The following is a 16,645-nucleotide window of genomic DNA, read 5'->3' on the forward strand; positions in this document are numbered from 1 at the left end:
AGTTGGCATTCAGTCAGTCCTGTAGTTGCAGAACTCTCCAGAGATAAAAAATAGGTTCAGTGTCTGTCAGACCGATGCCATTAATCCTGAGTCATCCTTCTAACGTTAATCTACACTCTGGCTGTAGAACCTCTTCATCTTGTTTTGGCACAATAGTAAATCTTTCTGGTTTGTATTTCGTAGTATACATGGTAACTGAAGGAGTGAATTGTTGATAAACAATGTGCTTTCCATTTATACTCAGTTTCTTTCTTGAGACATAATTAAAGGAAAGAAACAGTTTGGTTTGCATAAAGAAGAAGCTTTCTTTGGAATTTCAGCTCATATTAGCATCATCATATTTCATGTAATTCTCCTCTTTGAAATTGCTGAAATGAGGCGTTAGCTCTATTTTACAAACTTGTCTCACTGTTTATGGAATGGTACAACTGTGATTATAGTTACCTTGATTAGCACCAATGATGAGTCAAAACGTCCGTCACAGTTTCTATAAAGTATGATTCAGTTCCATTATTCCTGTAATAAGGATTCAAGTTAATGACTTCCACAGTGTTAAAAATAACATCTCAAAGGAAATCACTAACCTACCATCCATTTCCCCCAATTTAGGTTCTTTTGGTAACATGGAGGTCTACCACAATTGTATTTTTTTTAACATACAATTATTGAATATCTACCGTGTACCGAGTACTGGGTTGAGGAAATCAAAATGAAGGAGACATGGTTCCTGCCCTGGGGTAACTTACAGTCTGGTAGTTGAATGACTGATAACTCAAAATTGCTTGGGTTCTTATGCCCAGAGTGTAGGGTAAATTCTAATTCTAGAGAGGTAAAGCATTCCATTGTTTAAAAATGAGATGATCAAAATGATAAAAGGCATAGGATACAAGTATTGTGTTGATTCTCTTTTTAGCTAAAGGTGTTAAAATTGTATGAGGCACCTTTCTTAGGAGTATGGACTTCCCAGGTGTCCTTGTCCCAAATTTTCCCTTGACATGTTGCACAAACTGTTAAATTCAGAAGTTGTCTTCCACATGGAGTAACTGCTTCTTAGTGGCTTAGCTTGGTGAATGATCTACTAACATTCAACTAATATTTAACGTACACTGTGCATAGTAACAGTTCTTTCTACATTTGTCATATTAATGTTTATCAATTATTGCAGGAATTTATCATTTACACGTTGTCTGTAACTTCATATGCACATCAGTATTAGGTAAGCTGATGTTCACTTATTCATAAAATGTGAACACTTATCCAATGACAACTGACTTCAGTATCCTTTACTATCCAATCTTACCCACTAGGATATCTCACAAGTTGTTTTCTCATTTGTAGCAATGCTATTGTCCCTTTAATGAGAAATGTTTTCTGTCTGCAACAAACCTGAGTTTAGGATGATCCCTGGTAAATGTCAGTGATGGATAATAATGTATCTACTAGAAACCCAACAAGGAATTTTGGAACAAATATAACAAATGTAACCACTCTGCCTCTTATAGGAAATGTCACAGTGTTAATTCTGACCACAAGTGGTCAGGATCTAGGTTTTGGCCTCTTGGAAAGTTACCCACCCCCAGAACGGTTCTCGTTATTCTCCTCCCACTCCCTTTTACAACCTAACGCTTTTAGATGATTTCTGATTGATTTAGGGGAGTGAAGATGAGCCAGCAAACCCCTAATATGTCTTCCTTTGGTTGTGTTGGAAGGTTTGCCATCTTGACGTTCTCTGACCTTTAGGGTAGGGAATCCCATTTAAAGCATTTTTGGATTGTCAAATAATTTTTTGTATATATTTGTGAGTTGCATTTTGTGTTAATTCACTCTGAAGCTTGTATCATAAAGCAGTCTTAAACCACAAGTAGCACTGTCATGAAAAACTCATTTGGTTACCTGAGGGTTTGTTAGTCAGTAAAGCACTGGGGGCAGGAGCGTGAGCCTGAAGGGGACAGCCTAGGTGCTAATCCCAGCTCCTTTGCTTACTTTCTGCGGGCTTTGGGCAAATTTCCTAACTCTGAAGCTTGTTTGTTCATCTATAGAATGGGGATAGTTATCGTACTGCCTCATAGGTTTGTCATGAGGTTAAATGAGGGCGCGTATAAAGTGCACCAACAGTGCATGACGTAGTAAGAGCTCCTTGAATGTTATTATTACTATTATCACTATTACTGTTACTGCTAGTACTCTCTTTCTCCTTTTCCGTGCTAATTCCTCTGCTGTTATTTAAGGTTGGGTGATTAAGTATAGGAAAGGCTTGGAAATGTAATAATTTGTTTTGTTTCCAACATGAAAGTTTCTAGTGTGGGTAGCAGTAATTTAGCTTCTATAACAAACTATTAAGTTTTTCCTTGAACCCCAGACTGTCTTCATTTCAAAGGAGGTTGTCTCAGAGAGGGTTACATACTCTCCATCATCAAAGCCTAGAATCTTTAGAACAAGAGCTTGTCTCACAAAAAGCTTCGTGTCTCTGTTGCCACCACAACCTGAAACTAACGAGTTAGAAACCACATAGCCCCATGACATGCTGTAGGAGCCCTTCCGAAGGACCCATCACATTTTCTTGTAAGTTGTGTATAGATAGCTAAGCGAGGAACTGATCTGGCTGAGAAAACTTCAAAAGTCTTCATTTTTCCTTTCTTCTCCTTCACTTTTATACTCAAAGGCATCTAATTCTGTTACCTCTAGGAAGTTTGAATACCTAGATGCTTGCTTAAAGATGTCTATGCAAGAATGCTGTGTTGTTTCTTTGGGTCTTCACTATTATTCCATAACTATTTGGAGTTACTACCTAAAGAAGATTTAAAATTATATTTTCTGTCCTCTTTCCCTTTTTATTAGTTGTACAGTCTTTTCTCCTTGTCTAGTCTAAGAAACTATATATTCATTATATACCTGCTTCTACTGATTGTCGGCATTGAACCCAGCCAGTGCCTTAGCAAGTTGGATGACTGATCTCAATGTAGTTTGAGAAAAGGAAAGCTAAAGATTTATTTTTAAAGATTTTTGTTTTTTCCTTTTTCTCCCCAAAGCCCCCCGGTACATAGTTGTGTATTCTTCGTTGTGGGTTCCTCTAGTTGTGGCATGTGGGACGCTGCCTCAACGTGGTCTGATGAGCAGTGCCATGTCCGCGCCCAGGATTCGAACTAACGAAACACTGGGCCGCCTGCAGCGGAGCGCACGAACTTAACCACTCGGCCACGGGGCCAGCCCCTAAAGATTTATTTTTATATCCAACTCAACTAGGGCCCTTATATGTTGTCACATTTATTATAGCCAAAATACCATTTTATTTTTAGGTGGAGACTTCTGGAGCATTAGTGTAAAATCTGTGATTGTTCCAGTCCTGTCCTTTTCTTCATATTTAAGTCCACATTGAATCTGGTCGTTTTAACACAGTTCCATTGCTGTGTAAGAATGTAGCTCCATATGCTCTTATTGTCTTTCGTTTAGTCAAGTGAGACACTTTGTATTGCATAGATTCTAAGTCTCACATTTGCTTTGTTTTTCTTTGGAGCTTTACTGGAAACCAAAAGCTATTGCGTACTAGCTGCAGAAGCAGGAGGGGAAGTTGGCAAGAATTAACTGCTTTCTGTTTGGTCTGTCTGAGGCAGCTGACCTTTTGGAAGGAAATCGCTGCTCTTTGCTTCTTCCTGTAACAGTGCAGCCTGTGAAAGAACACATACACAGAAGGCTTCTGCCGTTATCCTGGCTGATGTCTTGGGGCATAAGCTGTTAGTTAGGAGGTGGGCCTGTTTCAGTGCGCCTGTTGTGTGTTGTAGCAACACTCGGGTTCACGGTGCTGAGTTGTATGTAACTATCCCAGAGACGTATGGCGAGAGAGAATCTGCTTCCAGAAAAAGTAGTTTGTTTTAACAAAAGTAGGTGTATTTTATTGGAAAGTCCCAGTGTTGGTGCTGTGGTAAACATGGACAATTAGTTTGTGCACAATTTTAATTCATCTTAATATTGAACGTCCTGATAGCGATATTGCTTCTTATACTGGGTAACCGTTTCTCCTGACAGGCCAAACATTTTGATTTTCTAAGACATGAGCTCTTATTTGCATGGGTTAGCATTAGAATTAGCTTCTTAACACAGCTGCTCCCCATTGTTGGGCCCACCTTTTCCGCGGGACTTGTTTTACTTCAGCACAGTGAGTATCATACCCCACACATGGCGTTATCTTCAGACAGCTGCGCCCGGGCTTCGCAGATGGAATACCGTCCGGCAAGCAGACAAAGGCACCAGCCGATGAGGCAGTTCTCTCTCAAAAGAGAAGATTGTAGTCTTCCATTGTTTTAACCAAAACACGTTTAGGTTCATTTTTATTTTGTTTTTTGAAGGGATTTATATTCGAGTGACTTAAGCAAAGATGAAGTAGATTATGATTATTCGTAAATGCAGAGAACACGGCTACCTAAAAAGAGGGGGCAAAATACCATATTCTTCTGCATTTAGTTTGGGTTCGGTGGGTAAGTGTGCTTTTCCAATGGATTATTGGTCGCTTTCCTAGACTTACTGTTGGCGGTAAAGGTCATTGGGTGAGCGTTAGCGTCGATGTCCATAAAAAGTGTAGAGAGGAGCCTGGGAGAGTTATCTCAGCGCTTCCTTAGCAAGAGTGCCCTACCGTCTTCTTTTCTCTTCTTGGAAACTGTTCTGATCTGTTCAAGCTTCCTAGATAGTGAAGGATCCTAGGGGGAGGAAACCAAACCTTGCCTTGGCTTTAGGTATAGGTTCTTGGCACAAATAAGTTGCTGTCAACAAAAAAACAGGAAGATTTCCCCCCCAGTTCTGTTGGCCTTTGAATAGGAGCAAAGTTAGGAACCAATGGCTAAGGCTTTCTGGGGTCTGATCTTGTAAGTATAGCCTTCTGGAGGCCTTGAGCTGTTACCCTTGAGCTGTTGAGGGCGTTCACCTAGGCGTTGTGCTCAGGTGCGTCATTAGGGGTAAGGGAAGTGCAGTCTGGGGGAAGGAGTTCTTGCACTGCTCCGAGTGATTTGCTGTGTATTTTACTCTATTTACACTTGGTACAAGTCTGCAGGGCCAGTTGCTTTGTCCTATCAAAGAGGAAAAAAGAGCCAAATATGAATCTAAGTGTATATTATTTCTTGTCTTGAAATATGACTTTACCAAATCTTCTTTTTTTTTTCTATTTTCCGCATTACCTTCAGAAATCACAGTAAAACCTCCTAAATTCAAACTTCACTACCTCTGGGCTCAGTCATCTTCAAACTGGTCTACGTTCTAGTTTACCTTTTTTTTTCTTTTGGTATTCTAAACTTTTTGGTATGAACATTTTCAAACATACGCAAAGTAAGAGAGAATAGTATATAATGAATTTCCATAGATTTGTCACTCAAGTGCAAAAATTACCAAAATTTTGCTAATCTTTTTTCATCCACTATCGACATAATACACTTTTTTATTTCTTCTGGACTTCAAAAAAAATGCTTCAAAATATATTTTTGTGCCGTTTATTTTTATACTACTTCTAAAAGAAGAGTTTTTTAAAACAAAAGAATAATATGAATATCTATCAATAGATGTTAACATACAAATTAATCTTAACTTTTTTTTTTTTTTTGAGGAAAATTAGCCCTGAGGTAACTGCTGCCAATCCTCCTCTTTTCGCTGAGGAAGACTGTCCCTGAGCTAACATCTGTGCCCATCTTCCTCTACTTTTTTTTTTTTTATATATGTGGGATACCTGCCACAGCATGGCTTGCCAAGCCGTGCCATGTCCACACCTGGAATCTGAACCGGTGAACCCCATGCCACCAAAGCAGAACGTGCGAACTTAACCTCTGCACCACCAGGCTGGCCCAAAATTTTTTTATAATTCTGAATTTTTACTGTTTCATGTCCTACTTAAATCAAGACTACCTAATTTGTAAGAAAGTGCCTTAACCTGGATACTGTTGTGTTGGGAAATATTTCTTCCTATGTCTTTTGCATGTCTCTGTATGCTTGCTTCCTGTGGGATAGTCCGTGGTACCAAGTGCCCATGATTATTAAATTTATATTTCAAGTTTTACATTTTAAGCAAAATTTAATCAAAAAACTTTAGACCCAGCCCTGATGGCCTAGTGGTTACGTTCAGCATGCTCCGCTTTGGCAGCCCAGGTTCGGTTCCGAGTTTCAAAACCACCACTTGTCTGTCAGTTGTCATGCAGTGGTGGCAGCTCACACAGAAGAACTAGAAGGACTTCACACAACTATGCACTGGGGCTTTGGGGAGAAAAAAAAAAAGAGGAAGATTGCCAACAGATATTAGCTCAGGGGTGAATCTTTCCCAGCAAAAAAACTTTACAAAAAAGTGTACCAGAACTCCACCTAAATGCAACAACTGTTTATGGTTCTCCTTGACCTTTCTCTGATATTTGTCCTCGAGCATGCATACTGTGTACACTTCTTATTTAACATTCTTCTGTTTATCCTTTAAAAAAATGTGTTACATGGCTGTATATTTCAACATAACCTTTATATTTCATTTAAATTGTTGTACAGTATTCCATCAGATTACTATTTTATAGTTTAACCATTCTCCTGTTTTGGACAGTTTCTCACTGTTGTGTAGGGTGCTGTCTTAACCAGGTTATCCCTGGGAGCTGACCTATGCAAGGTGCTCTTCAAATCAAATTTTGCTGAGTGGAAACTTAGTATTGTAATTCTCAGTGGTAAGAGGGAGGCTGTGAACTTTAATGAGGAAAATATTGGCAACACTTGTAGATTTATGAATAAATCTCATTTTTTTTTTTTAACTTCAGAAAAAGAGGGAAGGAATTACCTTTCATCTAAATGGTACAGAAACTCAGTATATTGTAGTGGCTGAGGAATTTTTATTTCCTAAACTAAAGAATTCAAACTGGGTGAGAGACACATTCTAAGATGAGTTGGTCTTGATTAACAGGATAAAAATGGGTACGGATAGAAACCTTCCTTGGAAGTTCTGAGGCTAACATAGGGCTGTAGGGCAGCCTGAGATCATTTCTTACTTCTCTGTAATGCAGATGATCGTTATTTGTAGGCTACAGCAAATGTTTTTAGTTATCTTTATCTGGAAAATAGTGTTGATGTAGCTTCTTCCCAGATGGGTTGTTCAAGTTGCTTCATGGATTTCCACACAGAGATAAGGATAATGCACGTGCATTCAAGCTGTGGGCCAGTGTGGCACGAGGGAGCCCGAGTTGTGTGATGGCATCCTACCAGCAGCAGTGCAAAGTCTGAGAAATCCATATTGTGGTGTACTGCCAGGGACAGTTTCAAGATGAGAGTCAAACCTTGACTCTCATTGCTTTTTTTTTTGTATTTTATTTTTGCCCTTAATTTTGATTTTGAAAAAATTTTAAATTACTGAAAAGTTGAAAGAATTTAACATTGAATGTTCATATACATACACTGCCCAGATTGACCAGTTGTTACCCGTTGTTACATTTCTTTATCACCCTCCTTACAGCCGCCCCCCCTCCCCTTCGAAAGTAAGTTGCAGACATCATGATCTTTTACTCTTAAATACTCGAGTATGTATCTACTAAGAAAAAGAGCATTCTCCTATATAAGCTCAGTGCTGTTATCACTCTCAAGAAATTTAACATTGATACAATAATATCCAATATGTGGGCCGTATTTAAATTTAACTTTAAAAATTTAATTTTTAATTGTCCCAGTAATGTCCTTTAGAGCTGTGCTTTTTAAAAAAAATTGTGTTCTAGTTGTTGTGTCTCTTTAGTCTCCTGTAATCTAGAACAGTTCCACGTTTTTCTGTCTTCTATATGAGTCTCACTATTTGGATTTGTCTGTTTCTTCGTGAGTAGAGGTAAAACATTTAGTTTGTGTATTCTTTTCAGTGTGTCACATCTGGAGGCATGTGATGTCAGTTTGTTCCGTGATTGGGGATTTTTAATTAACTTGGTTGAGGTGCTGTCCCCCAGCCTTTTGCACTGAAAATGTACCTTTTCCCCTTTGTGAATAATAAGTAATATGTGAGGTCATGCATTGAGACTGTGTGAATATCCTGTTCCGAACAGTATTACCTAAGGCTTTTAGCTGCTGTGGTGTTCCCTGTCTGAGTCTACTCTCTTTATTTTTGAGATTGTGTGTTTTTGGCCAAGACATCTTGTGTTTTTTTTGGCCAAGATATCTTATATTTAGGTGAGAGGTTTAAATATATGATAACCCACTAATTAGGACTTGGTCTTTAGAGTCAGTCCCTCCCTTTCCCTTCATCGCTCTCTCTGCCCTTCTTCCCTCTCCCCCTCCTTCCCTCCCGTTCCCCTCTCTACCTTCCCTCCCTCCCCCCTCCTTTCTACCTTCCCTCCCTCCCTCTCCTTCCCACCCTCCCTCTCTCTCTACCTTCCCTCCCTCCCTCTCCTTCCCTCCCTCCCTCTCTCTCTACCTTCCCTCCCTCCCTCTCCTTCCCTCCCTCCCTCTCTCTCTACCTTCCCTCCCTCCCTCTCCTTCCCTCCCTCCCTCTCTCTCTACCTTCCCTCCCTCCCTCTCCTTCCCTCCCTCCTTCTCTCTCTACCTTCCCTCCCTCCCCCTCCTTCCCTCCCGTTCCCCTCTCTACCTTCCCTCCCTCCCCCCTCCTTTCTACCTTCCCTCCCTCCCTCTCCTTCCCACCCTCCCTCTCTCTCTACCTTCCCTCCCTCCCTCTCCTTCCCTCCCTCCCTCCCTCTCTCTCTACCTTCCCTCCCTCCCTCTCCTTCCCTCCCTCCCTCTCTCTCTACCTTCCCTCCCTCCCTCTCCTTCCCTCCCTCCCTCTCTCTCTACCTTCCCTCCCTCCCTCTCCTTCCCTCCCTCCCTCTCTCTCTACCTTCCCTCCCTCCCTCTCCTTCCCTCCCTCCCTCTCTCTCTACCTTCCCTCCCTCCCTCTCCTTCCCTCCCTCCCTCTCTCTCTACCTTCCCTCCCTCCCTCTCCTTCCCTCCCTCCTTCTCTCTCTACCTTCCCTCCCTCCCTCTCTCTCTACCTTCCCTCCCTCTCTACCTTCCCTCCCTCCCTCTCCTTCCCTCCCTCCTTCTCTCTCTACCTTCCCTCCCTCCCTCTCCTTCCCTCCCTCCCTCTCTCTCTACCTTCCCTCCCTCCCTCTCCTTCCCTCCCTCCCTCTCTCTCTACCTTCCCTCCCTCCCTCTCCTTCCCTCCCTCCTTCTCTCTCTACCTTCCCTCCCTCCCTCTCCTTCCCTCTCTCCCTCTCTCTCTACCTTCCCTCCCTCCCTCTCCTTCCCTCCCTCCCTCTCTCTCTACCTTCCCTCCCTCTCTACCTTCCCTCCCTCCCTCTCCTTCCCTCCCTCCTTCTCTCTCTACCTTCCCTCCCTCCCTCTCCTTCCCACCCTCCCTCTCTCTCTACCTTCCCTTCCTCCTTCCTTTCCCTCCCTCCCTCCTTCTCTCTCCTTTTCTCTCTCTCTTCTTCCCAAAGTAATGTGTAATGATTTGGCTGTGACGTAAAGATTTAGGACTGGTTGTCTTCCCAGAACATTATCATCTCTGTGTTGCCTGGGCACATTTTTCCTTGTTTGTTTCTTTGTAAGCCAAATACTTTTATTTTTTCTGTTCTCTTCCCATCTGTTTAGTAATCTGATTTTGTTAGAGAATTGCCTTCCTGATTGCTTATAGTGTTTAGAAATGTATTTTTAAAGAGCAGATGGCTCTGGTATTGACCTACTTCTAGATGGGATAGTTTTATTCTAACCTTCTTACTTGATGTTAGGACAATTTTAATATGGACAAAGTCTTAATTCTTTATTACTACTATTGAATATTTTTCTGTCCTTCTAAGTTCCTACTACTAGGTAGCTGCTTCCACTGAATACATGTAATGCCGTGGGTGTTGACAGTAAAGCAGTCACCGTAACCAGGGAACTTGCTCTGTGTATCCTATCCAAGGTCCTTCAGTCATTCAGTGCTGATCTGGTTAACAGTTTTGAATCCTGGTTCATTATCCTTCTCAGATCAGTAGCAATGTTTGTACACCTTCTGTTTCATCTGCCAACTAGCCCAAGCCTTTGCCCAAATCACAGCCTCACAATATTAGTTTTCTTACTCTAATTTCTTATTCTTTTTCTTTCTTTAAATTATGAAATATAACAAACATACAGAAAAGTACAGAAAATAATATGACAGATGACTCGAAGTCCTCAGGACAAAGGCAGCATGGTGCAGTGGTAGAAATACAGGCTCTGGGGCCAGACTGCCCAGGTGCAGCCCCAATGGTGCCCCTCAGCAGTGTGGGACCGAGGGCAAAGATTTCACCCCATAAAGAAACCTATACTCATTAACAGCCACTCCCCATTATTCCAGCCCTTGACAACCACCAATCTACTTTATTTTTATGGGTTTGCCTATTTTGGACGTTTCATATAAAGGGAATTTACAACATGTGGCCTTGTGTCTGGTTTCTTTCCCTTAGCATAATGTTGGTCAAGGTTCATCCATATTATAGCATGTATCAGCACTTCATTCATTTTTATGTCTGAATAATATTCCATTTTATTTTTCCATTCATGTCCATATTATCCATTCGTCTGTTGATGGACATTTGGGTTGTTTCCACTTTTTGGCTCTTATGAATAGTGTTGCTATGAACATTTGTGTACAGATTTTTGCAGACATTTGTTTTCAGTTCTATTAGGCATATACCTAGGAGTGGAACTGCTGGATCATATAGTAACTACATGTTTAAACTTGTGAAGAACTGTCAGGTTGTTTTCCAAAGTTGTTACACCATTTTACAATCCTGTTTAATTTGCTGAGCCTCAATTGCCCCATCTATAAAGTGAGGATAATAGGAGGGCCTGCCTCCTAGGGTTTTTATGAGAACTAAATGAGTAGATTCATAAAAACACTTATTGTTATAAATAATGTAATAAGTGTTCAATAAATGAGAGTAAATGATAAATCTGGATGGTGGATAATAATACTAATGTTATTTGAATTCATTTTTCAATTGTATTTCTGAAATTTATTTTAATTTATTAGATGAATCAAAATGTTTGGTGCTAAGAATTCATTCCTGCATGACTAGGAGTCGGATATGTCCTTGAAAGGAGTAGGAAAAGGCGCAGTTCCCTGCTGGCTTAGCCTTCTCTGTCAGAAAAGCACACCTGAATGGATGTGCTCTTCCCTTTTTTTGGAGTTTAGCATACTTATGCAGTGCTGCTCTTGTTACACCGCCCTTCAGGATTCTTGATTCTCCGATTCTTCTTTCATTCAGAGGTGAGAAAACAGCCCTCCCAGTGGCTCTCCACCATGGCCAGCCGTCAGTTCTCACCTACAGAAGTCCTGGCGCCAGTGAAATTGAGTAAGAAATGGGAATACTGTCTCTTAAAAGGCAGATAAAGTTTATGCTGCAGGATTTTGGTCCAGGAGAAGGATGGCAAGAGCTCTTTGTAGAGGATTGACTTTGGAAAGGTAGATTATTGAAGTGCGTTAAAGTTGGAGATGGGGAGAAGGAAGCCACCTTTGTAAGTTTAAGGTTGTAAAAAGTCAGAATAATGCTGAGCACTTGCCATGAGCCAAGCACTGTTTTCAGCATTGACACATACTCCTTCATTCTTACAGCAACCCCCGGAGGGATGCGTGAGGTGTTATTCCCATTTTACAGATAAGGAACTGAGGCACAGAGCGGGTTAAGAGGTTAAACCTTTTGTAGAACTCTATTTAGGTGAGTTCCCCATTATCTCCAGAACTTTAACCACATCTAAAGACCTTAGCCCTTGGGTGGGATGGAGAATAGGAATTATCAAGTGCTTTCAACCATACACATGAATCCAGCAAACCAAATCCCTGCACACATTTTAACCTCCCACCCCCTCCAACTGGAATTCTTTCTCTCAGTCGAGGCTTATGTGTTGGGAGCCATCTGTTGTCACGTACTCCATACTTCTCTTCCCCTACAGTTTAGCTATGGCATGACCTTGGCCACAAGGTTCTGGAATTCTTCAGGGAGAGAGATGTTTTCTTTGCAAAAATTTATATTTTACTTTTAAAAGGGAAAGCATCAAGGGCCAGCCCCAGTGGCCTAGTGGTTAAGTTTGGCACACCTTCTTTGGTGGCCCAGGTTTGGTTCCCAGGCATGGACCCACACCACTTGTTTGTCATTGGCCATGCTGTGGCGGCAGCTCACATCCAAAAAAAGAGGAAGATTGACAGTGGATGTTAGCTCAGGGCGAATCTTCCTCAGCCAAAATAAAAAACGGGGTGTGAGGGGAAGCCTCTAATAAAAAGGTATTTATTATTTAGACAAAATTATCCCTAAATCCCACCCACTCATATCGTTTATTTATGTTAGTGGACATTCATTTTGTGATTTTTCTTTAACTTGTAACATTATGAGCTATTAGACTTTGAAACCTTTTTTAAACAAGTGCCTAAGGGTCCACTTTATTTGGAACTCCTAGGATATATCCAGATATATGAGGTCGATGTAGATACCTCATGCTTTTTAGAAAGTACCCTATTCTGCATCCAAGGCTGGTTCAGGTTGTTTGGAATGTTTATGAACACGAAGAGTGCAACTAAGCAGAGCTCAGAGAGTTCTCGTCTTTGGCTAAGAATCAGATTGTGAATCCATTTCCCAGTCTTTAGAGAAGCCCCTGTGATGATTTACCAAAGATAGAAACCACTTCCCTTGTCAGAACAGCACGCACTGAAGGTGGAGCTGCCTGGAAATAAGCAGAAGAGGGCGTGTGTGGAGGACAGCGGGGCAGGCGGGCCCTTGCGTGTGTGGAGCAGCGTTTGATGGCCGGATAAAGCCTGGTGAGAAGGGACAGGGAGTCCGCTTACACCAGGTGTGGGCGTAGCGTGGTAATGGGTGTGAAGAGCATTGACAGGTATGAAGAAAAGCACTGCTTGGATTCTAGGTTTGTTAATGCAGTGTGGGGAAGAGGTTTCTCAACTGCATATTTTAAATCGTTACATGATAATCTCAATAAGTCGTCTCATATTCCATGTGTATATAACCCTTAGTTAAAAAGCAAAATAAAAATGATTCTGTACTAGTTAGTGTACTTTTATTTTACATTTTTAACTAGTAGTAGGCAAAATCTACTTTCCAGCTCTATCAGAGCATTTTTACGTAGTGAAATTAAAGTATATTTATCAAAATAAGGTGTTTACCCCCTTATATTTACCAGCTATTATTCTTCAAATGGCATTTTATAAAAAACTATTGTGGGCCAGCTCGGTGGCATAGTGGTTAAGTTCGCACGTTCCGCTTCTCAGCGTCCCGGGGTTCGCCGGTTTGGATCCCGGGTGCGGACACAGCACTGCTTGGCAAAAGCCATGCTGTGGTAGGCATCCCACATATAAAGCAGAGGAAGATGGGCATGGATGTTAGCTCAGGGCCAGTCTTCCTCAGCGAAAAGAGGAGGATTGGCAGTAGTTAGCTCAGGGCTAATCTTCCTCAAAAAAATAAAAACTATTATGACATGTTCATATTTAGAACTGTAAAAAATATTCGACAAGTTCTCAGAGCTCAACATTCCACTCTTTCGTAAAAACTAAGAACTAATGTAAAACTTAAGACAAAATAAATAGTGTGACATTTATATAGTACCCCTACATATGTGGCATATCACTATAGTATTTCTTTCTTAAAACAATAATAGACTCCTGTAATGTGCTCAGCCAGTAGGATATGTGAAATATTTACCAAGTATTTGGTATATATTTATTCACTCAGCCAATATTCATTGACTACTCGCCATGGCAAGCCACTGTACTAGGCACCAGGAACGCAGTGGTGAGTGCCTGTGCTCCCTTCATTGACTCTTCTCAGAGTTCAGTGGGGAAGAGAGACAAGAACAAATTAACAAAAAGGAAAAGGAAAAATTACAAATTGTGGCATATGTTATTAAGCATCAAATAGACCATTATTAATATAGACTGTCCAAATTATAAAATGTTTTGTTTTCTTGCCTTTGTATTTCAGGGTGATATTTTGTTCCATAATAATTTTAAAAAGAGTTGATAGATTCAAACAAATTGTGTGTATACATTTATTTATGCAACAAAAGAAATTTACTGAATGCTCATGTGCCATGCACCATTCCAGCCCCAAGAAAAAGAGCTGGGAACAAAACAAAGCCATTTTGTTCATGGTGATTTCACCCTAGTGAGAAGTCGGTAAACAAATATATGATAAATGTCAGGAAGTAATAAATGAGATGAAGCAAAATAAAGAGGACAGAGAGTGACCAGAACATTATTTTATTTGGGTGGGCTGAGAAGGAGTCTCTGAGGAGATAAACGGTTTCTCAGCGTTTTCCTTCTTTTGTCTCTTGAGTCAATTCAGTTAATGAATTCAGGATGCAAGATAATTTTTGTGTCCCTTGGTATTGTTCACATATTCATTTAGAGAGCTATGGTGGGGTCCTTCTTCTTTCCAATTCCTTACCACTAAAAGGGATCAATACCCGAATTCTTTCCTTCCTCCTTTTATCATTCTTCCATACACTTAAATGCCTAAGCACCTTCATCCATTCATCCATCTCTTTACCTTTTATCTGAAAAACATGCTTTGACATCTGTTCCAGTTTTCCAGAATCTTAGTATGTGATTAATTTGATTAAAAATTATACAGTTAAATGTCTTCCAGATTTTTTATTATAACATGGAATTCCTTTTGGAGGGAGCTCTTTTATCCAAGTCTTTCTCCTAGTAAACTCTCAGCCATTGAAATTTGATGTCTTGGGTGATCTTACAGTGATCCCAACCTTAATGCCCAAAGCTCTAAATAAAATTGTACACCGCTGAAGTGTTCTATAGCATTGCGCAAGTCTGAAATAGGTAGCTGGCACCCACCCCGCGCTTGATTGTTGGCTAACTGACTTGTGCCATAAATAGCTCAGTGTTATGCGATCGGACAACTACAACCAGCAGAGGAGGGATTTTTGTTTCCTAATACACATGTGTCGTCTCGGGTATTCAGCAAAATCAAGGTCTAACGCGCTAGACCCTAACTGTAACATAGTTCTTAGGAGAATTGTGCAAATCAGTAGCCAAATCCTTTTAGATAGCATTCAAGATAGCCCTGCCTTATACCAAATTCCACGTTATGGATCATACTGTTAGACCAAGATTCAGTTTTAGTCCCCTCTGGGTACATGAAAATATTGTTGCTGCCACGATCTGGTTAATCCTACAGAGTTTCTACCATAGGAATTAGAAATCCTCAGGCGAGTCTGAGAAGGCATCATGGTCGTTTTATAAACCCATGTTTCTGAACGCAAGAGCCTGTTTTAAAAACCTACCCACTATTGGAATACAATGGTTCTTGTTTCTAACTCTTAGCTGGAATGTATTGTTTTTATGTCTAAAAGATTTTTGAGTGCTATAATTTAACAGAACATTGCTTCTTAAATTCCTTAGCAGTAACTCAGAAGGTGAACTTTGGGGTATTTTTCCAGATAAATCTGTGCCCTCTATGTGCAAAGCCTTGCTGCTTAGGAAACTAGTTAGAACACATAGAATTCAATCCATGTTTTAGATATTTTCACTTTTCTTTTACTGGGTCTTTTTCAAGATGGCAGTATGTTTATTGCATTTCTATATAGTCAAAAATACCACATCTAAAACAACTGATTTTTAAAAAAATCTCTGTGCTGATTGTCATTATTGTTGAAATGCTGCTTACTGTTGCTTCAAGTTTGGAACAAGAGTAAAGAATATGTCTGTGCTATCAGAGCTGTAGGCTGCTCTTCCCCTGGTGCTGGTTTTGCACTTTTGCTTACAGGACTTCAGTACGTTTTATAGTCAGACCTTCCTAGACCCAGTTACAGACCTTTCCACGGCCGCACTGAATGTTTGCATTTTGAAAACATTTTAAAGCTGAAATTCAGTTCAAGAATACTGATCTTTAGTTTACCAGAAGAACTTAAAAGCGTTTGTGTCTAGCTTTTATACTCTAGTGGATTTAAAAGGGGAAGGAAAAAAATCCACCCCAAACCACTGATTGTTTGTTTGACAGATTGTGAACCATGGCCGTGTGGATACAAGCCCAGCAGCTCCAAGGCGAAGCCCTTCATCAGATGCAGGCGTTGTATGGTCAGCATTTCCCCATTGAGGTGCGGCATTACTTATCCCAGTGGATTGAAAGCCAAGCTTGGTAAGTGAACAGGGTTTTTTCTATCATATTTTATGAAGCACAAGCATATTAAAGTTTGATTGGAAAGATAATATGATGGAGACTTTAAAAGTTGTACATTTAAAAAAATATATGTGACCCATGAAAATATATTTAACCCCATCTTAGATTTTACGGAGATGGAATAACTCAGGATTTTTACAATGGGACTTGTTGCTTTTAATAGTAAATTCTGGCTAAAAGCTTTGGAATATTGCTGCTGATCAAAAACAGTTAACAAATATATTTTGAGTGCCTGTACAGTGCCTAGCTGTGTTGTAGTCAGCAAAGTTCATTGGAAAAAATTAAAGCCTTTGTCTACAAAGAATTTAGTGCTTAGTGGGGCAGATAAGCTATGCGTATGCATATAATTTAATAAAATGTATTGTTGACACATTTAACGATGGAGACATTGACGTTTTTTAATTTGCATAACATACACATAAAGACTAAAAGACAGTACACCAAAATATTAACAATAATTACGTCTTGGTGGCAGATTTAACAAGCATGTTTATTTTTCTTAT

The 16,645-nt window shown here is 40.4% G+C and overlaps 1 protein-coding gene across 8 annotated transcripts in view; it reads left to right on the forward strand.

Annotated features, from left to right (window-relative positions):
- The window catches only part of STAT5B (signal transducer and activator of transcription 5B), a 68,453-nt gene that overhangs the window by 28,363 nt on the left and 23,445 nt on the right, over positions 1-16,645 (forward strand). For 7 of the 8 annotated variants that reach the window (XM_070227251.1, XM_070227248.1, XM_070227253.1 and 4 more), the window contains one exon: positions 15,963-16,100. In XM_070227251.1, coding sequence (XP_070083352.1) covers positions 15,973-16,100 — 128 coding nt within the window. In that variant the 5' untranslated portion in view covers positions 15,963-15,972. Of the gene's footprint in view, positions 1-11,207; positions 11,295-15,962; positions 16,101-16,645 lie in introns of all 8 variants that reach the window. The other variant, XM_070227252.1, reaches the window with a different exon arrangement.

This window comes from Equus caballus, chromosome 11, assembly GCF_041296265.1.
Source record: "Equus caballus isolate H_3958 breed thoroughbred chromosome 11, TB-T2T, whole genome shotgun sequence".
NCBI lineage: Eukaryota > Metazoa > Chordata > Mammalia > Perissodactyla > Equidae > Equus > Equus caballus.